The sequence below is a fragment of the Felis catus genome, chromosome A1 (genome assembly GCF_018350175.1).
Source record: "Felis catus isolate Fca126 chromosome A1, F.catus_Fca126_mat1.0, whole genome shotgun sequence".
NCBI classification, from domain to species: Eukaryota; Metazoa; Chordata; class Mammalia; order Carnivora; family Felidae; genus Felis; species Felis catus.
The window spans coordinates 133,588,705-133,615,996 of NC_058368.1; the positions used below are offsets into that span (position 1 = coordinate 133,588,705).

At 41.2% G+C, this 27,292-nt stretch overlaps 1 protein-coding gene across 14 annotated transcripts in view; it reads left to right on the forward strand.

Annotated features, from left to right (window-relative positions):
- The window catches only part of MAST4 (microtubule associated serine/threonine kinase family member 4), a 565,494-nt gene that overhangs the window by 211,422 nt on the left and 326,780 nt on the right, over nt 1-27,292 (forward strand). The window contains exon 1 of one of the 14 annotated variants that reach the window (XM_045061540.1): nt 3,816-4,611. The exons of 12 other annotated variants lie outside the window; for them this stretch is intronic. In XM_045061540.1, coding sequence (XP_044917475.1) covers nt 4,573-4,611 — 39 coding nt within the window. In that variant the 5' untranslated portion in view covers nt 3,816-4,572. Of the gene's footprint in view, nt 1-3,815; nt 4,612-27,292 lie in introns of those variants that run through there. One more of the 14 variants, XM_045061555.1, reaches the window with a different exon arrangement.

A 27,292-nucleotide genomic window follows, 5' to 3' on the forward strand; every position in this document is an offset into this window, starting at 1 on the left:
ATTGCAGTATGATTATATTCACAATAATGGAGAGTTGTATGCATTCTCGGGAATAGCCTGTTTCTCCTTTTAAGTTTTTATGACTTTGATATTACTTTTTCTTAAATACAGACACGGTCATTGGCCATTGACATTGACCTTATGAGTGGAAAAAGTAATCAGTTAGTGAAGAAGGATTTGTCTACTTGGCCACATACACTTAACTGGCCAATGCACATACATAAAAGATACATGCATCCTTGGTCTGTTATCTAAAAGTAACAGACAGGCTATGGTGGTTAATGCATTTTGTGGCTGTTTGTCTACCTTACTCAAGCAGAAGTAGTGATCACTGCCACACACGTGCAAGAAAAGACGGCACGATCCCACCACAGATTGTGCTGATAGTACTAGAAATCATGTTTGGAGTATCCTGACCACTCTTACTGATGGGATGAGGGACAGGGAACAGTGGCATTCTTCTGACACTGCTCTCTGTGGCTGATGTGAAGGGAGAAGCCTCTTCCTCCACCAGGAAATGGTTCTCTCAGTCCTCTCTGATCTGGGCCTCCTTAGCTTGTGTGTAGGTGGTCCCAGGGCCAAGACTGGTTGCTGCTGGTAGGGAACGGATTAGGTCGGTGGGGTGCGATGGGCAAGATTAAGTTTGGAAACTTCTGCTATCTTAGGAATGTATGCATGTATATATGTATGCATGCATGTATTTATTTACTTATGTAAGAGAGAGAGAGAGCATGTAGGCAGGGGAGGTGCAGAGAGAGAGAGGAGGACAGGGGATCCAAAGTGGGCTGTGTGCTGGCAGCAGTGAGCCCGTTGTGGGGCCTGAACCCACCAACCAACCATGAAATCATGACTGGAGCTGAAGTCAGACACTCAACGGACCGAGCTACCCAGGCACCCCTATCTTAGGTTTTAAAAAAAACCTCCTCAAAGCATTCCTCGTGGCAGTTTTTCAGTGAACCTTAAGTTGCTGCAGAGTGGGTATAATCAGAACGAATGTTTACTTTGGGGTAACCAGTGTGAAACTAGTGAAGAGAGGTAACTTCTTTTTAAATTTGTGAAAAATTTAAAAAGTTAAATTTAAAAAGTTAACTGACCAGCTAAATCAGATGGCAAACCTGTATCCTTATACCAAACGATATAACTGTAGACAGGAATTACAAGATCTCAGTCTACCATTTTGTTGAGAATGTGTGTAAGCTTATGCTATCCCCACTCCATCCCCGCTCCCATTTTGCTCAATCAGGATTAGAATTGTTTTTGTTACTGTGAGCCATTTATTGGAATGATCACTAAAATTTGAATTTTACCCATATTGCAGTGTCCATGGATTTTGAGTGTTCTTTGGAGTAAATTATGCCTGCAATACAGTATGCATGGGGTGTATTCATACAAATACCTTTTTAAAAAAATCAAGTACTACGAAGCCCCTGGCTTTAGAGTATAATTAATGACAAAAGCTAGGAAATTTTATTTGAATACACATATAAGAGCATTAAACACTGAGGTTGGTACTTTTTGAATTAACTCACAATATTGTGAACAAATTCCATAAAGGTGTTAAATTGCAGGAAAGATGAGTTTATTAATGGAAATTAGACTAGATCCTAATTATTACCTGTGAATAGTGTCATCGCTTGAAGTTTTTATTGCATTTTAACACATGGCTTATCTTGATGAGAAAATATATAGCAAAGGGTAAATGTAGCAATTTTCCTTTTACTATTCCCTCTGCTAAGCCATTATTGCTGGATGTTATTTTTCAGCAGCCTTTCATTTTTGTCCCAAATGTTTTTGCCTCTGGCTGGTTTTATTTCTTTAAAATGTATGTATCACTTCTCAAAGTGATACATTTTGACAGGTAATCGATATTTTTTCATACTAGATTTGATGCTGCAGTGGTTCTAATCTTCATCTTAGACTTAGTTAATGGTTGAATACTAAACTAGATTTTTATCTCAAAATATTCTTTTGTTAAGAAACATACTTTCCTCCCTTAACCAAATTCCTTTTTATCACTCCCACCCACCAAACATCTGTAGCTGCCTCGTGCCTGGGATACACAGAGTCAACTTATCTGGGATACACATCACTTGACTCTTTGACAGGGTGTCCTCGAAATGTCTTGAGATAGCATTTGCAGCTAGCTTACCCAATTGGTCACAGAAAAGATACTTCTGGCCTCTGCTGGGTTTTTTTTTTCTCTCTCCTTCCTGGCAACCTATATGAGCTTTATTTCAAGGGGAAAAAAATCTCTTCCCTTCCTTCTCTGTAGGGAAAACTTGCTGTACCCTCCCCTAGACCGTGTTTTCGCTAGACTGATCAGCGCAATGAAGATGGCAGTATTCAGAGCACAGGCATGTGTAAGGACCCCGGCTTGGCTTTTGCTCTTGAAAGTTCAGGTTCTTAGGTCATGATTTTTTTTTTTTTTCCTTTTCCTGAAACCAGCTAGGAGTTCCTTATGCCTCTGTGCGCAGATGACAGTGACAGTCTAAGTTGGTAAATATATTCTTACCTGCTGCCAAGGCACTTTGTCTAAGATGCCACTTCAAATTTCAGGCAACTGTTCGTGCTCCTCTCTCAGGAGGGTGACTTGAGGGAGAAAGGTCAACAACTGTCATACCTTTTGCTTTCATTGAAGGAAAAGGTCTCCCTTTTGCAGGAAAAGATTCAAGTACAGGTGGGCCTGTCAAGAATGGGGACCTATTTCCACCAGCTTGGCAGATCTCTCACAGGTAGGAAGCAGACCTTACCCTCCAGGCTTTCAGGCTTTTTCTTTGGGTTGTTTCCTTCCTTTTTGTTTGTTTGTTTTCCTTTTTGTTTTGTCCTTCCATGTAAATAAACACATACGGTTTTTTGAAATCATTTTCAAACCATTGTTTGCAGTAGAATTTTTTGGTGCCTTTTGGCTTGCCCCCGGATCAGTTTGGTGCTCGCTCTTTGCTTTTAGAGATTGCACGACTTCTGCACATGGGAAAGAGAACTAAAAACTCCCTGGGGTTTTGTTCCTTAAGTGGTGTCAAATGTGCACACGTAAGTGGAAGAGCACACTGACACCCTTCTCTGCTGATGCCTCTGCTAGTGGTGGCATTTTTTGACAAGGTTTCTCTTTGTCTGAAGATATATGCGAAGACTATTTGGGAACATAAAATGCAATCAATTTTCCTCAGTGGTTAGATTCATAAATCCCCAAGCTATTTTTAATGACATAATCTAATCAATTGATAGCACGCCTAATAGTGTGTTGACAGCCAGAAAGAGACAGGAAGCTCCTGTAACAGCAGATGGGTGGGTAAGGAACCTCTAATACTTCCTTCCCTGCCCCCCACACTTAGACGTCAGATATCTGGGCTAAGGTAAAACCCAGGAAATGTGGACTTAAAAAACAAATGCCCTTGTCTTACTCACTCCCTTTCATTCAAGAGAAAGTCTGTCTAATGGAGAGAGTGAAGGCCAATGTGGTTTTCAGATGAATTGCAGAGGGTCCTAGAATCTGCCTTCTCAGAACCCAACTATAATCTCAATTTCAATATCTTGAGAATAGAAATCAAGGGAGAATAATTTGTTATAAATTGGTAGTATCGTATATCGTTACTCCTGGGCCAGGCCAGTAATGAAAACTTAATATTCATCTCTTGGTTGCTTTGAATTGAAATCAGATGAGGAGGAGCAGAGTAAACAAGATGAAACAGACTGTGAAATTGCACATGATGGGAATCTTTTTTTTTTTTTTTTTTTTTTTTTTTTTTTTTGCTGCTGATAGACTGTAAATAGGTTAATATTCCAACTAATGATGGCTCTTAGAATTTCTTCTGCCTTCTTACATTTTGGTCAGGTATCAACAAAACTTAAGTTACTATCAGGAGGGAAATTGTTACCGAAAATGTTTCTGTCTTTGGGCCAGGAATCCACTGGCAAGGTACTTATGTAAATGAATGGGCTTTCACCCTGGGAAGTGTGAAGTGTTTTGCCAAGGCAGGAAGAGCAGCCGCCCAGAGCCCTCTGTTTTCAGGGTTTCAGGCAGCGTGTTCTGCTCCGTTTTTTCTTTGATGCCATCAGAAAGGATGAGCGGCAGGCACAGTGGTGCTGCTTGGCTGACCAGCTGTGCCCTGGTTTTTCACCGTCCCAGTCAGTGGCTGCCTTTTACGGAGGTGTCTGTCACCCCTGATTTACTTAGCCACTTTGACCTTATCGTTGCTTCAGAAGGGGCTTGACCCACAGCCGCTGCCGAAAGCCATTTACGGGTCGCCCGGAATGCCAGAGCCAGCATTTTGAAGGAGAAGGCGAAACAGGGATCCCACGATTTCCCCTCTGATAGCAGGAACCGACTCCGCCTGGCTAAACGCATTAGGTACCTGAGCCCACTTGCTGCGCTCTCCCAGCGAACTGCAAGCCTCCGTGATCTCCGAAGTTGCTGGAGTGAATAACTAAGTGGGACCAGCTGACTCTGGGCTCCAATCAGCTAGAGCGTGATGTAAGTGTTCAGCAGCTGCCGGGCTCTGAATTAGCGTGCCGAAGTAGAGGTAGTACAGCATGGCTAGACTGTTGTGAGGCTCAGAGAAAGCGGAGGGGGAGATGGATGAGTCCAGCATTCTAAGACGAAGAGGGCTCCAGGTAGGAGATGCTTCCGTTCTTGAAATGTAGCATCGTGAGTGGTCTGCCATTGCGGGTTTCAAAGTTCCCTTTTCATTCCTGGACTGGGCACAGATACGTGCACGGTTCTTCGTATCCACTTGGCGATGTGATGTGCTAAGTCTCTAGTTACGGGGTTCGGTGACATATCACAGGGTTCAATGAGAAAGGCTGTTTTGTCAGAGACAATAGATAGGACTCGGAGTTTGGTACTTTGTGGGTTGTTTTCCTGCTGGGTGTTCAAGAATAGTTGAATTGTGGCTGGCGGTGACAGCTGATGAGCCGATTTGGCATTCTGTCAAGTGTCTGGGAAGTCTGTGGAGGGTGGCAACTCCATTCAGTTCTGGGAACACAGGACTCACTTTTGTGTCAGGATCAACCTCCGAGCCGCAGCGGCATCTGTCTGATGGCCTTGCAGATGTGTGCAGCTGCTGGGAGTTTTCTTCTGCCAGTGAGATGAAAGTTTCTGCTGGTAGTTCAATCAGAGTTGTCTATAATTTGTTTATGTTGAGATGAGGAAAAGATACGTTATCTTACTGCCTTGATGATTGTGCCCGAGTTTCTCTAATTAAATTACTCCAGCTTGAGTGTAGAAATGTATTCCAAGTTAAAACTTGGCAAATCAGACAACTTGAAAAAACAAAACAAAACATCTGCTTAGTTGTTTGTAAGTTTCAGGAAGCCAAAACGTAAGTATGTTCAAAATTAGTATGTTTAACTCCTTGATAACTTTTTCCTGTATTTAGGTGGTGTTTTTATTTTTTTTCTGAAAGAATCTAATGACTAGCCATTGTTAAACTCTCATTCATTATTTTTGAAAAAAAAAAAATCAAACACATACTTGATCGTACAGAATATATAGACAGGGCATATCTAGAAATGCTTCCAGATAGTCCTTAATAGTCTTTGACTCACAGCTGGTCGAGTTGTCTGCTTTTTGTTCTCAGTGTCAATTACTAATTCAACTATAATTCATATTATAATATTGTGGGCAAATTAAAGGATTATCTGCAGGTAAACAAAAGAGGGATTAAAGAAATTGGGGTTAAATGTCATCTATTGTTCCCAACCTACGTAAACAGACTGCCTCTTTAATGATTTTCACTGTGGTCATTGTTTTGAATGTACAGTGCTGTTAGTCACTGCTGTGGATTTCCTTTTCTTTGTTTTCATCCCATCTATAAAGTTCTGGTAATGCACAGCTGTTTGTGTGGCTCCGTGTCCTCTTTGGGGTCATTGGTTAAATATGGAAAGTCTCTTTGTCAAAAAGATGATAAGCTATTAAGCTCCTAGGGGTTCTGCTTATTCATCAGTGGCAATTCTGCTAAGTTTTCTCTTTCCTTTAATGCATTTTAGATGATTGTTTAATGTATATTTGATAAGAAACTCCTTTTTGTGCTTCATTTCTCTAGTATACGTTCTCATCACTTCGGAGGGCATGATTGAAATATGGTGCTTTTGAGGAGTCTAGATCTCACAGAACTTTTAATTTTAGAAATAAATCATTATTGTGGTTATTTAAAATACTAGAGTTACCTTTTATCTAAAAGATTTGTGACAAAACAAAGGAAACATAGCTCATTAATACAGTACTTAGAGTGCTGGCTGGTCATCGTACTTAACATACTTTTACTATATCTGCCATAATCTATGACAGAATGGATAGAATGTCTGATTTCTTTTATGAATGAGAAAAGTCTTCATGCTGTGAGGAATAACAATATAAAAGTGTCTAAAAGTTCTGCCACCTCATAGTTACAACTTAACTTTGACTAAAACCTATTTTTCTTTTACTCCCATTGTATCTAATATTTTTTAAAAGACATCTCTTATACAGAGTAGCTATTTTAAGAAATTGCTGTACAAGGAATCTATTTACAAAATACAAAATTTAAGCATGTGTTTGTATTAGGAAAGATGTGGAAAGATGTCACTGTGGAGTTCGTGAGAATAACGCCACCTAGTGAATTTAAGAATTAAGTTAATTTACAAATACACACTATTTGAAACATTTCAACATGCAAATGAGATACATCTGTAGTGGTGAGGCTAGGCTGAAACCTACACATTTTGTAGTCCTGATACAGACGCTATGTTTTGCGAGGTAATTTTGAGCAAGTCCTGTACCCTCAGCATATGATTATTTTTCCATCAAATGCACATTGTAGCATAAGACCTTTGAGTGTAGTAAGTAGGACAGAAATATAAATGAGGTTTTTAAAAGTTAATGGCTATATAATAAGTACACTAGCCTATGGTAGGCACTCAATAAATACGTTGTTGAAAAGCAAGGGCTATTATTTCTTTTTATAACATATATCATAACGAGCAAGATGAAATAATTAGATCTTTACTCCATGCATACTATTTGAATTTGTTTTTAAGTGAGAAGAATCAGCAGTAAAGACAGTAAACACTATTTATTTACAGGGATCATTTTGACAGGACTATAGGATTTTGTACAATAATAAGAGTCTGTTGGTGTGCCGCACTGAATAAATGCATAGTGTATGGAACAGACCAGTTTTTTAAATAACATAAAGCCTAGTCAAAAATCTGGAGCACACAAATACTGTAATTCCATACGATTGAATTTTATAATAATGTAGCATGTGTTTGGAGTAAAATAATGCGGTACGTGTTAAGAACGTATTTTTCCAATTTCAGTACCTCTGGCTCTTAAAACACAGGAATACTAGTGGTATTTTTAATGTTTGGTCTTTGGGAAATTATTTTTGGTCAGAACATGTAATTTCTCAAGGCATGACTACCTCATAAAAGGGCAGCACAACTGAGTTGTTCATCTGAAGTGACTGCACTTTTCCGTCTTTTCTGTGGACTGTGTTAATATTTCCAGTACTACTGATAGCCCTTCAATCACGGCCTTGGAAAGGAGAATGGGAGAAAGAGGCCCCAGTGGCTTCCACTGTTGGAATCTGGGAAACTTTTCAGACTGCATCTCAAAACATGGGAAATTCTGACGGATGGATGGGCTTGGGCAGACCTTGGACTTGGGGCAGTTTGAATTTCTAGACAGGTCTAATGCATCAAAGGATAACTGGCTCCTTTCAGTGCTAATATTCCTCATACACGGATCATATTTTTTGGCTGTCAGGGAAATTAATTGTTTCAGTGATTTTTGTTATATGTTTCCATTGTATTTGTTTTCATGAAAGTGTCCCTTATCCCTAATGTGATAGCTCCCAAGCCTGGAGAAAAATGAATAGGCATCGTTAAAGCAGCAAGGAATCACTAAAAGAGGGAGGGGTCTCCCAGGGAGACGTCCTAGGGTTCCTCTCCTGTCATCCACTTGTGTTTTGCTTTGCCTGGTATCATCTGTTGATTTCCCTCCTCCCCAGTTACACATGACGGTTTCAATCCACTTCCAGGCTCTCATGTGCAGCTAGAATGTTAAGTTGTTTTTCCTGTGTGGTGCAGTTAACAACAAAACCTTTTGACTTCAGACTTCTGGATTTTGTTAGGTTTTTTGTTTTGTTTGTCTCCCTCTACACCTGGCCTCATCTCCCAACCTTAACTGAAACAATAGCAAAAACCTAACATTATTACTTTGGCCTAGGCTCTGATTTCCCACCAACCTTCATCTCGAGTTCAGTTTTAGTAAGCAAAGAAGCAGGTGGATTCTTGTGTTCTGACTGGATGCCCAGCTTCCTCTGTTTCTCAGTCCTTGAATGTAGGTCATTCAAGTCCTGATGTCTGAGTGCGTCTTCTCTGTCAACTTTAATGTGATTCTGGATGTGTTTACACTTGACCTAAAGTTCCACGGCAGTATCATTGTGTGGGACTATTACTCTGTCCTCATTCATTTGAAGACTCTGTATAGTTAGAGGGAGGAAGTTGAGTTAGAGGATTAATAATAGAAAGTTATGATAGTAATACTTGGGGATCAAATACTTTTGTTCTTCAGAGGTTCCAGAAAGGCAAAGAGGCTTATTTGGGACAGGAAGAATCAGGATGGCAAATGAACTTTTGATAGTGACAAGTACTACTTGATTAGACCAGCTGTGGCTGTATCTGAAGGGGTGTTTCTTATCCATTGAAGAAGTTCAATTTCTGTCTCTGAGATGGAGATAAAAAGTTGTAGTTTCCTGATTCACAGAGGATAAGGATAGACTGTCCTCCAGATCTCATGTTCACTCAGATTTCTATTTTATTCTCAATTTTTCTTTTTTTAAGAAAAAATTTTATTTACTTATTTTTGAGAGAGAAAGAGAGACACAGACACAGAGCATGAGTGAGGGAGGGGCAGAGAGAGAGGGAGACGGAATCAGAAGCAGGCTCCAGGCCTTGAGCTGTCAGCACAGAGGCTGACACAGGGCTTGAACTCAGGAGCTGTGAGATCATGACCTGAGCTGAAACCAGACTCTTAACGGACTGAGCCGCCCAGGCGCCCCCTCAGTTGTTTTCCTTAACGCCTTTTTGTAACCGTGTAAAATAGATTTGAATAGTAGTTCCTCTTTTGCCCCTCCTTATTCTCTGATGCAGCCTGACAAACCAGAAAACTGTCATCTCAGGATTTTTGTCAGTGAAATACTAATTCTTTAAGTCATCACGTTCCCACCCTTGATTTCTGCGTCTGTGGCCTGCTGTCCCCAAGCCCTAATAATTCTATAAAAATAAGCCCAGAGTGGAAGGCTACCGTCTTTTGCCTTCGAAATTCTGAGGTATCTGGTATCCCTTTGTGTTCAGGCCCTTCTCCAATCCATGCTGGTTGTCAGCTTGGATGCCCACAGCAACCGCATGGTTTAAATTTCCCATGTGATTTATTATCGACCTCTGGATAGAGTAAAAACATACCTGACTCTTTTTAATGTAGCCTCAGTCTCCTTTTTTGGTTTCATTGCCAGCTTTTTGCCTTGGAGTACCCTTTCCCATCACCCTCTCTCTCCAGATGCCATAGGTCACCTTCCCCTAAAATGTTCTTTCTTTATTTTGCCCAACTTCCTGGTGCTCATTAAGAACTACAGCAAATTCTCACTCTTTAATGAAATTTTCCATAATTACTGCATTCCACTCTGGACTCGATAAGAGTCAGCATCTCTTTTATTTGCACACCTAGTCCTGTTGCATGATGTGTTGTTTTAAAATTATTTGAGTGTCCTACACTGAAATTATAAATCCATTGAAAAAAAAAAAGAAAATTCATGATTTTAGAGTAGATTATGTGTTCAGTGACAATGAATAGCTCTGTAACTTCAGACAAATTGCTAACTACCTCTGTAAAATGGCAATAATAAATAAGGTATTTGAAGGTTGGAGGAGGTTATAAATCCTGTAAGTGCAGTATCTGGCACAGGGTACTTATTTTTTAATTTTTTTTAACATTTATTTATTTTTGAGAGACAGAGACAGAGCGTGAGCAGGGGAGGGGCAGAGAGAGAGGGAGACAGAATCAGAAGCAGGCACCAGGCTCTGAGCTGTCAGCACAGAGCCCAGTGTGGGGCTTGAACTCACAGACCGCGAGATCATGACCTGAGCAGAAGTCAGACACTTAACTGACTGAACAAACCAGGTACCCCTGGCACACGGTACTTATTAAGTTAACCTTAGTACACTTCCTCTGTATTGCCACAGAGCCTTGCATAGTGTGATTTTAAATAATTAAATGTGGCTATCAGGCAGGATCCAGGCAATAAAAGATGGTGTTCATGAACTGGATAATTTGTGGCGAGTTTAATGAAAAGGAAGGTGTAGGCAGGGTACAGGCAAAGTTTAAGGGATGATGGAGTACTAGAGGCTAGAAGCAACAGGGAGCTATCACCTTCACTAGGCCTGAAGGAGGGAGGTGGGGAGCAGTTGTAGAACCTCAAGACAGAGAAGGCCGGTGACAGGTGCCTTAGGTGAAGCTGCATAGCCAGCCCATGGTGATTCTGCAGGGAGGTGCCAAAGGAATATTGCAACCTTCTTTCCCCCCTTCCTTCTGAACTCTTCTGCTCCTCATTGGCAAAACCCAGTCAGAAGCCAGATGGGCAAGTGAGCCTGTGGATGTTATTCATGCAAGCAGACTGCGAGGCCCAGTACAGAGTGGGGACTGGGTCTGGGTGGGCGATGGGAGTCCACGCAGCATGGCGTGTATTTAGCATGTGTTGAACTGCTCCCTGCTCTTACTGGCAGCATTTTGCTAGCCACAGTCAATGTTGACATTTTATAGTGTAGATCTCTGGAGGCTGAACTGAGTTTAAGCATTTGAAAAGATTCAAAGCTGCTTTTTTGTGCAAAGCCCTCAACCATTTCCCACTTACATGTAATGATGTCTTTCTAGTCAGCTCTGGATCCTCTTGGGAAAATGTTCGTCCCCTTCTGCTTGAGGATCTGAAGCACATGGGTCTCCTTTGAATCAATAATGCAGGACATCTGCTCTTGAGGTCCTGCAAGCAATCTCAATTTTGAATTGCTCAGCTCTTGAGATGGTGGCACAGAGAAGGGAGGTGTGAGAGGAATATGCCAAGAGATCTCTTCCCATTCCTCCCCCAGCTTCCCTGGAGGTCTGCCCTGTCACACTCTGACTGTCCATCTCTGCTCTCCCCAAAATCTTTTTACAGAGTTACGACTTCACATCATGTCCTTGGCTCTTAGTGAGAGTTGCTAGAAGAAACGGCTTTGAGAGCTGGTCTCTGTGCTTTGTGTAAAACTCCCCTTGAAGTCCTATCCGTTATGATGCGCAAAGTCTCTTACCTTAGGCCCACATGATAAATCAGATTAGCGTTCACAACTCACAAAGGGCCTTCCTCTCCAGGTGAACCGGTTTGCCTCTTTGAATCAGGTAATGAAAACTGGCTCTGTCTTGCCTCTTTCCTCCCAGTGATGAGAACAGTTTCATACTCGGTTACAGTGGCTCTCTACATAAACATAGCCACCATTTCTCTGCCTAGTTCCCTCTTTTAGGAGTTACGTGACCTTATGTATTATGTCTTTTAAAAATCCCAAGTTGCCTGAAAAGGTTTTTCTGTAAGAACTGAAAGTTTAGTACTATTGCGCTTAAAACAGTGAAATCATTTCAGGAATGATTTTAGAAGAAGACAAAAGGAGATGGAAAGACCAGCTAATCAATAAACTAGGTAAACTATAAAAATTGTGAGTTACGTGAACTTCCAGAGATCAATATGCATGCAGCCACCAATCATTTTATCGCTGACACCAGAGCCTAACGAAATTAAAGTGTTTGATTTTAGTTGAAACTTAGGTTGCAAATAAATTATGAGTTACGGGAGAGCTTTTTCAAGTGTCTTAGCATGTATTTGTCTTGGAAGCAAAGGCATGGAGGTTGGCAAATGACTTTTGAGACATGCATGTTAGAAGACAATACTGCCGTTAAAATCATGGCTTTGACAATTATTTCACGATGGGGAAAACGCTGGCACTAATAATTTGAAGTGAAGAAAGGTAACTAAACCATGTACATAATGCACGTTTAATCCCACAGACATTAGTCTGTGAGGCAGGGATGAGAAGCTGGAAGTGGGGGGGGAGAGAAAAAAATAACGGATCTAACATATATGAATATACCTAACACAGGTTAAGAATGCATTTTGTTCTTCATGTAAAACAACAGGAAGAAAAGGCCCTGAAAGGTTAATTGTATCTTGATGGTGGGATCTAAACATTTTTCTTTGAACTGGTCTATAGTAAGCATCTATTACTTTGTCATCTTTCAAAACTGTGGGATTTGGGGGCCTAGTTTTAATTCTTTGGCATTGTTGTCTAAGAAGAAGTTTTATACTGCTCAACAACATCAATGACAGAAGCTCTTCAAGACGCTTTTTTTATTTTTTATTTTATTTTGTGTATCTTTATGGAATTGAGAAAGGTAAATCAATTCTAATGTGATACCTAGTTCTAGACCTTAGGACGGTGGTTCAACTGAATCTGTCCTTTTGAACTACCCGGAGAGCTTCCAAAGCCTGAGGCCTAGATGCAACCTGTGTGAATTAAATTAGCACCTTTCAGCTGTGTGCAGCCAGGATTGAGCCCCTCTGCCCCGAGGGGATTACTTGTCCAAGGAACCCTAAATCATGGAACCTCTACTTCTGTATCTCCAGTGCAAGGTTTGACAGACTTCAAAAGGTGTGACCTCCTTCAAAAGGTTTGGCCTCCTTTTTTCCACTGAGACGTTGCTTTGTTTTTACGGAGAAGGAGGTAGATGCGCTCCGTGTATTTGTTTTTTTTGACTTCCCAAGCAATAACAAAGATTGTCATGTGCGAGCTCAAACCAGTAACAAACTCAGCTCCAGGGGGGATTTATTAGAGTGGTGGGGCTGGAGGCAGCCTTAGACCATTACCCTGAAAAGACCCAGGGCACTGGTGGTGTCCAGGCCCACTTTTCCATTTTTTTAAATTGCTGGGATATGCCCCATCATTTGCATCTAGAAACCACCTCAAGGGCCTGGTAAGACCGTTGCTTTGTCCCTTGAAGCATTGTCCTAATGCTTAGATATTACACGCCTGTGGTTTGGAACTCTTACTCTAGATATTCTTCAGTAGTATTTTTGTTGAGTTCAGCACACATTTGCTATTCTACTTAGATTGTGAATGCAGATGCTTTTGATTCTGGCAGTCAAGCATGGAAGTCCATTCTTTGCCTTTCTTTCAATAAATGTATCGTAATAATAATGATAGCAGCAGCAGTGTATTTTGACCAGGTTGGTGTCAGATCACTGAATATTGGGTCTTGACACTATTGGACTTCCCATCCCAGGCTTCAGCGTTACAGAATGAGTGGAATATGGTACTGACCCACCAGGGGCTTATCATGGGGAAGATGCACGGCTGTTGAGGCAGCAGCCAGGGCTGGGTCCTGCGTCTGTCACAGGGCAGAGGCATACACTACGGGGCTGGCTCTGCCGTGGGAGGCACAAGGCTTTGTGCAGGTGACGATGTTGCTGCCTGGCGGTGATGAGTTAGGAAGGGTGGTCTAAGCTGGGGAAACAGCCAGGCCTGTGAAAATTGGGCCGGGTCTACCCTTTGGAAAGAGCTGCAAGGTAGTGCGTGGGAGAGACAGGTGGTGGCAAGCCAGAGGCCCAAGAGTGGTGCCATGTTGAGGCATCTGGAGGTTACTATCGAACAATAAGAAGCCATTGAAAGATTGTAAGCAGGGGGCAGAAATCTTTTGCCAGCTGTCAGCTGTGGTGTCACCTGTGCATGAAGAATGCCTGGGAAGAGGCCAGGAACAGCTAGGTTAGGAGCAAGGGGGTGAGGGGTGTTGCCACTGTGTGGACACTGTGTCTCTGAAAGTAGAGAAAAGGCGTTTCAGTAGAATTAATGCATGGTGACCTCTTGGGATGGATGGGGAAAGAGCTGGGAGGAGCCAGGGATGATGGCCAAGTCAGATGAAGACCAGAAATAAAAGTGATCTGGATGGTAAGAAGATGATTAGCTCCGAGCATCTGGAGTTTAAAGCAGCTGTGGAAGCCCTAGAAGCACCTTGTAGGTAGAGGTGTTCAATAAGCAGCTTGGACATATGGCCTTAGACTTCCTTCCACACAGAGGTCAAGGCTGGATATAGATTCTGAAGTCATCTGCGTTAAATAATTAATCAAAGTACAGGATGAATAATGAGAGAGTACAATTTCTCACAGCCTAATAGATTTGTTAGAATAACTTTCAAACATTACTATAACATGTATTTTAACACTTATTTTGCAGGGCTGGTTACAATGATAAAAACAGCAAAGCAGTTTTATGCTTTAGTGTCAGGTCTTGAAGATATATCCAGTTTTGAAGATGTGGGGTTTTGTGTGTGTGTGTTTGTGTGTGTGTGTGTGTGTGTGTGCATGTGTTTTTGCAGATTGCTTCCAACTTTGACAACTTGCCTGCGGGTCTCATTTCAATACAGTTTTGAAAAGGCAAAATGAGACATCCTAAACTAGAGGCTATAATGGAAAAAGCAATTCATTCTTTTTTTTTTAATTTTATTTTTTATTTTTTAAAATTTACATCCAAATTAGTTAGCATATAGTGAAACAGTGATTTCAGGAGTATATTCCTTAGTGCCCCTTACCCATTTAGCCCGTCCCCCCTCCCACAACCCCTCCAGTAACCCTCAGTTCTCCATATTTAAGAGTCTCTTCTGTTGTGTCCCCTTCCCTGTTTTTATATTGTTTTTGTTTCCCTTCCCTTATGTTCATCTGTTTTGTCTCTTAAAGCCCTCATGTGAGTGAAGTCATATGATTTTTGTCTTTCTCTGACTAATTTCACTTAGCATAATACCCTCCAGTTCCATCCACGTAGTTACAAATGGCAAGATTTCATTCTTTTTGATTGCTGAATAATACTCCATTGTATATATATATATCACATCTTCTTTATCCATTCATCCATCGATGGACATTTGGGCTCTTTCCATTCTTTGGCTATTGTTGATGATGCTGCCATAAACATGGGGGTGCATGTGTCCCTTTGTTTTTTAAAAAATTTTTTTTAATGTTTATTTATTTTTGAGAGAGAGACAGAGTGAGAGTGGGGGACCAGCAGAGAGAGAGAGAGAGAGAAAGAGAAAGAGAGAGAGAGAGAGAGAGAGAGAGAGAGAGAGAATCTGAAGCAGCTCCAGGCTCCGAGCTGTTGTCACAGAGCCCAACATGGGGCTCGAACTCACGAACCGCAAAATCATGACCTGAGCTTAAGTCAGATGCTTAGCCAACTGAGCCACCCAGGCACCCCGCATGTGTCCCTTTGAAACAGCATACCTGTATCCCTTGGATAAATGCCTAGTAGTGCAATTGCTGGGTCGTAGGGTAGTTCTATTTTTAGTTTTTTGAGGAACCTCCATTCTTTTTTTTTTTTTAATTTTTTTTTTAACATTTATTTATTTTTGAGACAGAGAGAGACAGAGCATGAATGGGGGAGGGTCAGAGAAAGGGAGACACAGAATCCGAAACAGGCTCCAGGCTCTGAGCTGTCAGCACAGAGCCCGACATGGGGCTCGAACTCACGGACCGTGAGATCATGACCTGAGCCGAAGTCGGCCGCTTAACCGACTGAGCCACCCAGGCGCCCCAAGGAACCTCCATTCTTAAATGAAGATGACGAGGTTGGTACCATATTGTTTGAAACAGTGAGTGAATTTTAAACCTGAGTGAGATTACATCAAATTCAACAAAGACTTTTCCTTTTCAATGGAATATCTGTAATTGAAGATAGGGGGTTCAGCCAAGAAAGACAGATGGCATATGTACAACCTTATCAGTTTTCTGACACACTGTTGCCAATTTGTGTATGTATACACAAAGACATTAAATCACATTGATAAAAAACTGAACCCTTTTGGGAGTTATAGGTAGGATGCATTACAATGAGCATGAAATGATTATAGAAAACATGAAGTAGTTTTTAATGGATTGTTTTAGCTTAGTGATCATAGTTAGATAACAGCTACATCTAGAAATTCATTTTATAGGATTTTCATCATAATGATGTTTTTCCTGATGAGATAGTGGTACTTCTGTATTTTCCAATTGCCTCTTCTTTCAATTTTAGCATTGTTCTGAAAGTGAAGGTGGAATTAGACCATTGATTTGACTGTTTACACTTTTCCCTTAAAACTTTATTCTAAATATAAATTACTGAGCTCACAGATTCTTTTCCCATTAACTGTTGAGCAATCCAACTAAAAGATATGGTAAACACAGATCGAATTTGGATAGTGTGGTGGATACAATTATTCTCTTAATTGTTCAGTCCTCTGTCTACATTCACTCCCCTGCCCAGGCCTCATGACTTCATCTCAGGGAGAGGTACTTCCCCTCAGTTGACTTTGGGCTCAGCTATGTGACTTGCTGGGGCCCATGACCTGTCAGTTAATGAGTCACAAACAGAGGCTTGAAATAAGGTTGTGCTGTTGGTCCTGCCATCTTGCACTTTGGTGATTTACTGTAAGAACAACATGCACTGAGTAGCCATTGGGTCCCAGAACAAACCCTCATCGAACTGACCTACAGTAACCTGGAGCCAGGAGCCAAGCCTGGGAAACTCAGAGTCTACCTGCAGACATGCCACTGTGAGAATAAATGTTTACTGTTGTAAGCCACTAGTTTTGTATGGGTTTATTATCCAGCCTTATGGTAGCAGTGATGACAATACAGGGAACAAGCTCATGTTGTTGCAAAGACCGTCAGAGCAGTGGCACTGAAATCTAGTAGACTACTGTGTGGATGTTGAACCAATGCCTTTTGCCTGGATTATCCTGGGCATACTGCTGTCATCTAAACTTCAGGTTTGTTATCAGTCAAATGGGAATACTACTTACGTCCCAGGACTGCTATAAAAATAAATCAGATGTACACATGTAAGTTACTTTGAGCAATGTCAAGCAGCTAGTAAGAAGAACATAGTAAGTGATCATGGCCATTTTCACTGTATTTCTACATAGCTGAGCCTCCCTCTTCTTCTGCTTCCCTTGTACTGTGTGACTTTGCCACATCGTAGTTGTGTGACTCTGGAGCAGGTTAAAACTTTCCTGTGGCTTAGGGGTGTGTGTGTGTGTGTGTGTGTGTGTGTGTGTGTGTGTGTGTGTTTCCCTATAATGTAAGAGTACTAACACTTACCTAGCAGGATTCTTAGTGGACTACAGCAAAGGTAGGTAAATATCTAATTGTCTTAGTTCAGGCTGCTATAACAAAATAAAACAGACAAGAGGTCTTAAACAACAAGCATGTATTTCTCACACTTCTGGAGGCTGGGAATGTCAAGGTCAAGGTGCTTCAGATTCCATATCTGGTGAGAGCCATCTTCCTGGCTTACAGATAGCTACCTGCTGGTTCTATCCTCACACAGTGGAGACAAATCTCATTTCTCTTTCTTTTTTTTTTTAAGGGCATTAACCCCATCATCAGGGCCCCTGCTTCATGACATAGTCTCCCCCTAGTAATCTCCCGACCTCCAAGTCAATCATATTAGGGCGTCACCATACGACTTTGCCTGGGGGCAGGATACAGGCACAAACATTCAGTCCACAGCACTAACCGTGGCTGAGTGAGAGGGCACTTAGTAAAAGTAGCTTTACTATTAAGTTTACTATCCATACATTCCCATCATTTCTTTAAACTCAGGTGTCCATTCCTAGTTCTTGAATGCCTCTTACGAGCCAAGCATAACACTCTGTACTTTGGGCTTACCTCTAGGTTTCTAGAATCTCTGTTTTTATTGAAAGGAAAGATAAAAGGGTGGAGCACAGAGAAGGAAAGAGCAGAAGTACTGCAGTTGGAAAGGCATGATATATTGGTAACATCATTCAAATATTTAATATGTGTGTATTATACCTTTGCTCCTATGAGTGTTAAAAAGTAGCTCCTTCTGTGTTGGGGGGGGGCATGCCTGGGTGGCTCAGTCATTTAAGCATCCAACTTCAGCTCAAGTCATGATCTCACGGCTGTAGGATGACATCTAAAATGGGCTGGTGTTTGTAGCTCATCTGTATTAATCAGTGTGGCAAGATGACTTCTAAAATGCCTTTGGTTTAAATGGACAAAAATAGCTAAGTTTACTTTTTGCCTATGGAAAAATGTTTTGATGTGTTGGCTCTCAGTCTACAGACTTTTGCCTGTTCTTCCCTTTTGTACAAATTTTGTGTACTGTCTTGTCTATTCCCTTTGTGTTGTGTGTGTGTGTGTGTGTGTGTGTGTGTGTGTGTCCACTGACCACACCAGCTGGGAGAGCCTGGTACTGCATACTTCTCTATCCAGAATTTGCTCCATAGAAAGCCTGTGTCCTCAACGTTCTTGCTTTGAAATTACTTTGATGTGTATCAGCTGGAATAGATTTTGAGATGCTGGGTTTTAACATCTGTGTGCCACTTTCTCTAGAAGCTAATTGACTGATTGGGGTTGGAGGAGACATGAGAGTCTGTACATTTGACCAATTTCAGAGAGCTTACCTTGCAAGCTATTGAAATGCAAAAACAGATTACACTTAGAGACTCCGAGAACTCACAGTTGAGTTCTTTGTTTTCTTCTGAAAAAATAAGCATTCAAAATTCATGCACATTCTATTATTCATGTGGTTTATATTTAGGTTCTGCTTATATGTCTAGATAAATCTTATCACCATTATTTAAAATTTCATGAATGAAACGTTGCATCTCTAATGCCACACTAGCCTAGACACCTTTAACCAATCAAAGTAACTTGAAATGCAGCCCTTAAATGAGTTCTTGTGTGTGCCTGTGTATATGCATTTACATATGTCATTGCCTTATCTATAGCTGTTTTTTTTAAAATCTACTCTGTGTAAAGTGGGTGAGAATTCAAAACAACCTTATTTTGCCCCAGAAAAACCTGAATTTTTAGTATGTGGTGCTTATAAGGCTTCTATGAAATAGAGTGTTGATGTCAAAGCACTTCTCTTTGTTTGATAGTTGTTACATTTCTGGTCCTGATACAGACAGGACACCTTTACTGTGCTATCCGTTCACCTGCCTGTTCAAGGCAGTTATTGGACACCTGTCATGTGTCAGGTGCTTGAAAAGAATCTGGCATGTCAGCAAGGCGGTTCCTCTGTTATTCAGTCTGCTCCCTAGCTTAGCTTTCCCTGAACACTTAATGCCTTCAGGAATCCCCTTTTTCCTGAGCTTTGGTCACGTCACCCATATCAGAAGAGAGTATGATTTTCCTAGCCAAGTCCAGAGCCTGTCTACTTCCTGTCTACTACCTCTTGGCACTGACACTGACTTTTCTTACCAAAGCCTCCAGGACATGAGGGGCGGACTAGCCAGTGATATGTGTGTGAGAAGGAGCATGGAGTGCGGTAAAATCCTTTGTGTCCTCGATAGTTTTGGTGATGGTCTGAATTAAGCTTTCTGTTACCTTCTGTAAGCCATATGGAAATTTATCAGGTCTCTTTGCCCTGTTGGAGGTTCTGTAATTTCCAAGTAGGAAAAGTTGTTCTGGGGGAAAAAAACCCCACAAATGTTCATGGGGATTTTGATAGAAAATAGGACCCGAGTGTATCTGGGTTCATGCTTACAGCAGAAAGGAGTTGCACAAATTATTGCGATTCGACGCTTTTTCTTTTTGGAGTTATCTCAGTTTTGAGTCTTTTCTCCTTTTCCTTCTGGGCCTTCAAATGTGTTTCAGTGGATATGCTGGGGTGGGCGGTGGTGGGGCAGTGAACAGTGGCTGTATCATTTCCTGCCTCCTCATGCCAGGAGGTGTCTTTCATTATTATAGTCCTTCCTGTCATTGTCAGATGCTTTCCTTAAGTTGTTCTCAGCTGAAAACTGGTGTGAAGTCTGGCATTCATCATTAACATCTGGCCCCAGCCAGTGTGTGTTTGTGTGTGTGTGTGTGTGTGTGTGTGTGTGTGCACGCGCATGGACATGCATGCTTCAGGGTGTATGTTGGTTATGAGCTGTTGGTTTCTGCTTTCCACCATTTACTCCCTTTGGTTTTCTCAGTTATGGACTATGACCTTTTAAACCTCCAGGCACACATTTAATCTTCTTTCTATCTTTACGGTAAAAAACAAAACAAAACAAACAAACAAACAAAAAAACACCAGCATTGCTTTGAACATAGTATAAGAATGTTGATTTGATTTGAGAAAGTACCTTTGTTTTATATATCTCTTCACTTAAAACAGTGATCAGCTACATTCTTCTGGTACTTTGTTGCTTCTGTTCCTATGATTAACTTAACAGTTACAGGAAGTGCTTTTAGGTCTTCATCATTGGCATCGTCTCATGGGAACATTCATTCCCTCACCCACTGGGTTTTTTATCCTGTGTTTTTACTTCGTACAAAGCTGGGGATAGAAGGACCAACAAGATACACTTCTTGTCATCTTGTGGGTGCTTACAACCCAGAAGTAGAGAAGGCAAACTAGAAACTAGACAATTGAATGCAGAGTGATACATGTTATGGTGGTTAACCTGTCACAAAGTTGGTGCTCCGTGGATGGGTAGATGAATAGTGTAAACATGCAATAGGATGCCATAGGGGCACATAAGAAGACATTTACCCAGTGATGGAGTGATCAGAAGCATGACATCACTGATGAAGGTTGGCAATTAATTTCTGTTCATATTTTGGTCTGCTCATGTTAAGTTTCCCAAAATTCAAGGGGAGATAGATAAGAATGTATGTATGAGCTTGGAGAGATAAGGACAAGAGTGGCCTGGAGATAGATATTCAGGTGGCATTGTCCTGTGGGTGATGAGCAGAGCCACGACAGTGGATGAAATCACCCACTGAGAGTATGAGGTATGAGAAAAAAGAAGGATCTAGAAAATAACAGAATTAGTCGGGTCCTACCCTGTGCTCTTAGCATAGCCGTGGTAATCGACATAAATGTGACGTTTATTGGGCTTCTGAGTGCTTTCCATGTGTCAGCTCATTTCACTTCTACAGCTGCCCCTTAAGAAAGATGGGATTATCCTTCGTTTTCAGAGGTGAAAACTGTGGAGTGAACTAACCTTTCTGGGTCTCATAGTTCATTTAGTGAGCAAGTAGCAGAGCCTGGCTTCAAAACCTGGATGCCTAGATTCAAATTTAGGTGGTTTAAACATATTCCTAATGGTCTTAGAATTGTTTTGCTTCCCTGAATTGGGCACAACAGACAGCCTGAGTGATAACTCTCATCTATTATGACAGGTTCAGTAGAAGTTGTATCCAGCATAATAAGGAAGCCCAGAGATGGGGATGCCAGTGTGTCCATGTAAAGTAATTTAGATGGAGATGGTGATGAGTTCCCTCATCCATAGTTTTACCCTGGCCTTGAGGGGCTAAAGCTATGTTGTATTTTTGAAACAATAGGCTTTGATATTAGTTCTGAATAGTTTATCCATCGAAGGCAGGGTGAAATAGCGTCCACTGCCCTAAGAGACAGGATGGCTTGGTCTCTGGAAGTGCATCTAGTTTACTGATAACTTGGGTCCTAGAGAAGATATAGGTAATCCATAATTGTAACTCATAAATTGTGTCATTATATCAGAAAAGGTATATTGTGGCTTAAAATCCCCGGACCATTCTCTTAAAACCTGGAAGGACTTTGTAAACTAGTTGGCATATGGAAAGCCATGCTAATAAACAGAGAACAAGAGAACAGCTAGTAAGGCAGAAGAAGAAGAAGAAGAAGAAGAAGAAGAAGAAGAAGAAGAAGAAGAAGAAGAAGAAGAAGAAGACGACGACAAAGAAGAAGATGAAGAAGAAGAAGACGAAGAAGACGAAGAAGACGAAGACGAAGACGAAGACGAAGACGAAGAAGAAGAAGAAGAAGAAGAAGAAGATTTTAAATTTTATTTGTATTTAGGGTAATTTTAGTTCTTGGAAAATGGGGTAAAGACAAACAAAGAGCTCTGGAGATCAAATAGTTTCCAGGAGTAGGTATTACTTTTGTTATGACAAATAACTCAGTTGGAACCTATAACTGCTTGACTTAACCAAACTGAGATCCTACTGAGTTAGAAGATGTGGTCCCCTGATGCTTAATACTTTGCTGGTATCCATTCCCCCTTTGCTCCTTCTTAGCAGCCCCTGATTTCCATTTGGGGGAATCCATGTGGTTTTAGAAATGTGGACCAAGGTCTGGATCGAGAGGGGCCAGTGGTATAGACTGGGCTGATGATCCTTCCTATTCTCTCCCATTGACCACAGTGATGGCAGGGACTGATGGAGTCTGGCAGAGTGGACTTCTGTTCCTCTACTGGGAAGGCTGATGCCAAGTTGCTCTTTCTTGCTGGACACTAATTAGGAAATACATACTCTCAAAAGTAAATGCCAGGTATTTTGGATGTGTGAAAAAGCATGCTGTAGGAAGATGGAAATCCCATGAAAAACAGGGCCAAAGGATTCTAAGATATCAGGTTTGTAACAACGGAAGCTGCTAAATCAAACCTTGTCTGAAGCAAAGCCTCTCACTGGACTTTTCAGTTATGCCACTGGGTGAATCTGTTATATCGTCGAACCACTTTGAATTGGGTATTTTGTTCCTTGGAACAGAAATCACCATCACTATTCTGTAGTTTTCATTTGGTGATTTTCTTAAGATAGCTATTTTTCCTTTAAAATATTTAGGCATTTTTATCTTAATGCCAAAATAAATTTAGTGGGTGTTCCCCTAAAATACTTGGCATTTTTCTTCTACAAAGACGTCTTTATTTTATTTTACAATGTAAGTAGGTTTTAACATTTGAGTGTTTTGTTTATGAAGAGGTCCGAGGAAATACAAGAATGGGATTATTAAGGGATGAAAATTTATTTCAGTGACATTTGCAATGAAAATGATAAAATATTTTCTTTGAAGGATTAGTGTATTTGTGCTCTTATTCTGCTAACCTCTTAAAAGCAGGCAGACATTTGTTTGGCAAGGAGAGAATTACTAGGCTCATCTTCATCAATGATAAGTTAGCCTCAGTTATTATAATTATATCTTAAGTGATTTGATGGTGACAAATAGCTGACGTGGCAAGTCAGCATGAAGCTTTATAGTGTTCCTGCCTTTTATCACTTCTGCTCTAAATAATCGTTCACATCTGTTGCCAATAGATGTAGCTGTGTGAGGATTTGGATGTGTGGAACAGGAAATCCTGGCTAGTGATTTTTTTTTTTTATCCTTTCTTTTCTGTCTTTTTTTTCCCAGGTTTCCTCTCCTTTCCAGTGCATTGACTGTATGAAGTGTTCTCATTATGAAATGCTGTGCTTACAATGGCAGGTTGAATTCTGTAAGTGATGTGGCCAATCACATTTTGGTCCATAGCTGCCTTTATTCACATGGCCTAGGCAGCTTGGATGCCTGGTGTGCTCATGGCAGAAAGCTGAGTCAGATACGTGGAGACAGTTGACATCCATGCTGTCCACCCCAGTGTCAAGTTCTCTTCACATAAAGCCTGGAGATAGAGTGAAGTTTGGGGGAGGGTCTCAGCCTTTGCGAAATAAGAAAACTGACTCACCGACAGTGATTGGGATCATTGGGGTGTCCTTATTCTGGGTTCCCTTGGTTATTTCGGGCATCTGTGAATTGAGATGCAGCCAAAATGGCGTTCTGTGGCCTGGAGGTTGACCATGAAGCATTCTTGGGGAAGTGGATGGAGATTGTGAGGGGTCTGTGGAAATTTGCCCGATTTGCTCCATTTTGCTTCCTGCACCATGAGGAGGCCGAGGAAGCAGGAGAAACCCCTCTCTGTCAGCTCTGCACCAAGGAAACATCTCTGCTGTCTGCCTGGAGCAGTCTACACCCTCCCACTTCGTCTGCTGCTTGAATCTTCCCCTTCTTCATCTTACTTCCTTCCCCATCTTGGCAGCTCTCCCATGACCTGGCAGTCCCTCTCTCTTTCCCTCCCTTTCTTCTCTCTTGCCCTCCTCCCTCTTCCTCTGCCCCACTTCTCTCTTTTTTTCCCCTGCCTTTTTTTCATTTACTCACCTCCTCCTGTTTCTTGAGTTTACTTGGACATACTTTTGTCCAGCGCAGCAGTTTTCTACTGTCAACCCCCAAGCCTGGGTCAGGTCCCCATCAGATCAGATGGGAATTGCCTGTTCTCTTGTCTCTCTCTATGCCAGGAGTCTTTAAGCTTCGTGAAATTTGGGAGATTGTCTTACTGCCTGTTAGATCCCAATTGCATGATCAGATGTGGTATGATCAGTAAAGCTGGTTATTGTCAAGGGCTAGGTTCCAGATGTTTTTGATTCTGTGTTTTTGAGCCATTCTGTTAGAATTTTTTTTTTTATTGTGCGTGTTTTTACAATCAGAATAGGAAGCCTAAAAAGGAAATAGAGAAAAAGCTATATGTGAAATAAGGGGACTCTCTCAAGGTCTGTTCACTTGTTCATGGGGTCTCCAGCAAAAAGCATATTACCTCACAGGCATGAGAGAATTATTTATAGTGGTTACATCAGCCAGAATAAAGATGATGAAATTAAGATTCTCGTCCCTGCACATCCTGTGAGTCACTGCAGAATTCCAGGTAGAGGATTTGCCTCATTTGCTTTTTGTTGTTGCTGTGAATCCTCCAGGGTCCAGGTTTTGAGCTTTTCTGTAAGGAAAGTGTCCCTTTTTCTTCAGTGGCTAATGTCTGAGGTCCTGAGAATGAGAGAAGCACAGAATTTTAGGTCCAAGAGAGAAACCTTAGATTTAATCTAGCTTAATTCCTTCATCTTTCAGCTAAGAACACTGAATCTCAGAGAAATAAGTGACAGAACTGAAGTTATCAAAATAGTGGCTCTCGGAATCAGTGTTTGAATTCGTAGCCTGCTCACCCTGCCCTCTCCTGCATAGCAAATGCTTGAGTTCTTTTGTGTGGCTGTGTTGAACTTTTACATAATGACTTTGTAAATAAGAAAATAGTCCTTGCTTAACGGAAATGATCCCATTTTCAGAAAGTTTGTGAATATCCTCCAGTGAATCTTCTGATTAAATAACTAAATTGCAAAAGCCTGTCCCAAGTTGTTGCCATGTGCCATTTTCTAGACTTTGAATAAATGTTTACTAACTGTGTTCATTTTATATTTTGGAAGTGTGAAGGCAAACAAAAATATCTTCAGGGGGTAGAGGCATAAGATACTTACAGAAAGCCAACCATGGGCCCTGTAGGGAGTGGTGGGGGCTCTTGGTCAAACTGGAGAGCATGGGTCCTGCTTTAAAAGGATTTAGAGTGGGAGAGAGCCAAAGCATAAGAGACTCTTAAAAACTGAGAACAAACTGAGGGTTGATGGGGGGTGGGAGGGAGGAGAGGGTGGGTGATGGGTATTGAGGAGGGCACCTTTTGGGATGAGCACTGGGTGTTGTATGGAAACCAATTTGTCAATAAATTTCATATATTAAAAAAAAAACAAAAAAAAAACAAATTCCATTTTTATTTGGAAATCCTAAACAGAACTATGACCTTTGAACCTTGTGTTTGAGATTCCCTTCAAATCTAGGCCCTCAAAAAAATTATATAAAGAATTCATTTTAAGCCCCTTAAACAAATAAAAAACAGGACAAAACCTTGTAAAATTGCATCCAAGTGGGAGGACTCTTCTCTTGGAATATGGGAGAGGGCTTCTCTTGCCCATAGAGGTTACTCAGGCTGTATTTATACTCGGTGCATGCTGTAAATTTCCCCATAGATGGTAATCTCCATCTTCCATAATTGAGAATGGTTTAAAATTGTTCTAAAAACACATGAGAGATTTTAGCACAGTATTCCATCTTGGCCCTGTTTTTTCGTGTGTAAGAACCATAATCTTACCTATTTATCTCGCTATCTACCTGCGCAAAGACTCAGCAGAAAGGCTTGGAGTAGAGAAAAAGAATCTCATAGAGCATCGTCGTAAGTAGGGCTTAATCGAAGAGTGGGCAGGGGCAGCAGTGTAGTTGATAAGGCTGCCAGGCATTTTGAACGAACCCGTTAGTTACAAATTTTTGTTACGCAAAATTTAACACTCATGGCGTGAGCCACGAGGATGCCGCAAGTGGCCTCGGATGCATTCTTTTTGTGCTGGCCGTTGCTCTTAGAGGACAGTTTAATTTGTGTGAGATACTGCTCCAACTCGCTGTCTCTTTCATTCCTTGGGAAATGACTCTTGCGAGTCACCATTTTCTTAATGTGTTAAAAACCTGTGCTACATATCTAAAACCCTTTTTATTTTTATTAGCACCACACATCACTGGATTATTATAGTTGTGTGCTCCCCTTCTCTCTGTTGAGTCTCTCTTTGTGTTAGCATTATCGTGGTGCAGATTTCCTTCTGAAGATAAGCAGTAACTAATTGTGGAAAAATGCTTTGTAAGATGAGTGTCTATCTATACCATTCTTCTGACTGTTTACAGATTTGCCAAATGGTTTTGCATTGTTTATTTAGAGCTAGAGGGGCTCTAGTGGAGGTTCACCTTGGTCTCATCTTCCTATTGTAGAGCCCGATAAGGTTATCTGACGCTAGCTGAACTCCTATTATTTTAACAAATAACAGTTTCCGTGAACAGTTCTAGTATTGGGCTCAATGTGGTAAAATATTTTAGAAATACATAATAATAATAACCTTCCATAGTAGAATGGATGCCTACTAAATATTAGATGCTCTAAATATTAGATGTTATGTATATTAGCCCTAATTCTCAAGATGACCTGGCTAGGCATTATTAATGCCATTTTATAGGAAAGGAAAATGAAGCTGAGACGCACAGTAAATTGCTGGGACTTCATAGGGCTTGTCTTTGTGGGTATAAACCTGTATTTCGTTGACTTTTATAATTTGCCCTTACCCCCATACCATCGTCTGGTCCTCTATTGCTCCAAAACGATTTGGTAAGAGGGACTGGGCTGGAAGACATTTTGCGTAGCTGAAAGCCATGAATTCGCACTATGTGTTTTCACCAAATTAGAAACACGGCTACATCTTCTACATGAAAATATCATTGCAGTGCAGAGTAGCAAAGCTCATTGGTGTGTGGTAAGTTTACAAAAGTTGGACGGAGGGGCGCCTGGGTGGCTCAGTCGGTTGAGCGTCCGACTTCGCTCAGGTCACGATCTCATGGTCCGTGAGTTCGAGCCCCGCATCAGGCTCTGTGCTGACAGCTCAGAGCCTGGAGCCTGCCTCAGATTCTGTGTCTCCTTCTCTCTCTGGCCCTCCCCCTGTTCATGCTCTGTCTCTCTCTGTCTCAAAAATAAATAAATGCTAAAAAAAAAAAATTTCAAAAGTTGGACGGATGTGTCTTGCTCTTGTTCAAAGGACACCCTAAT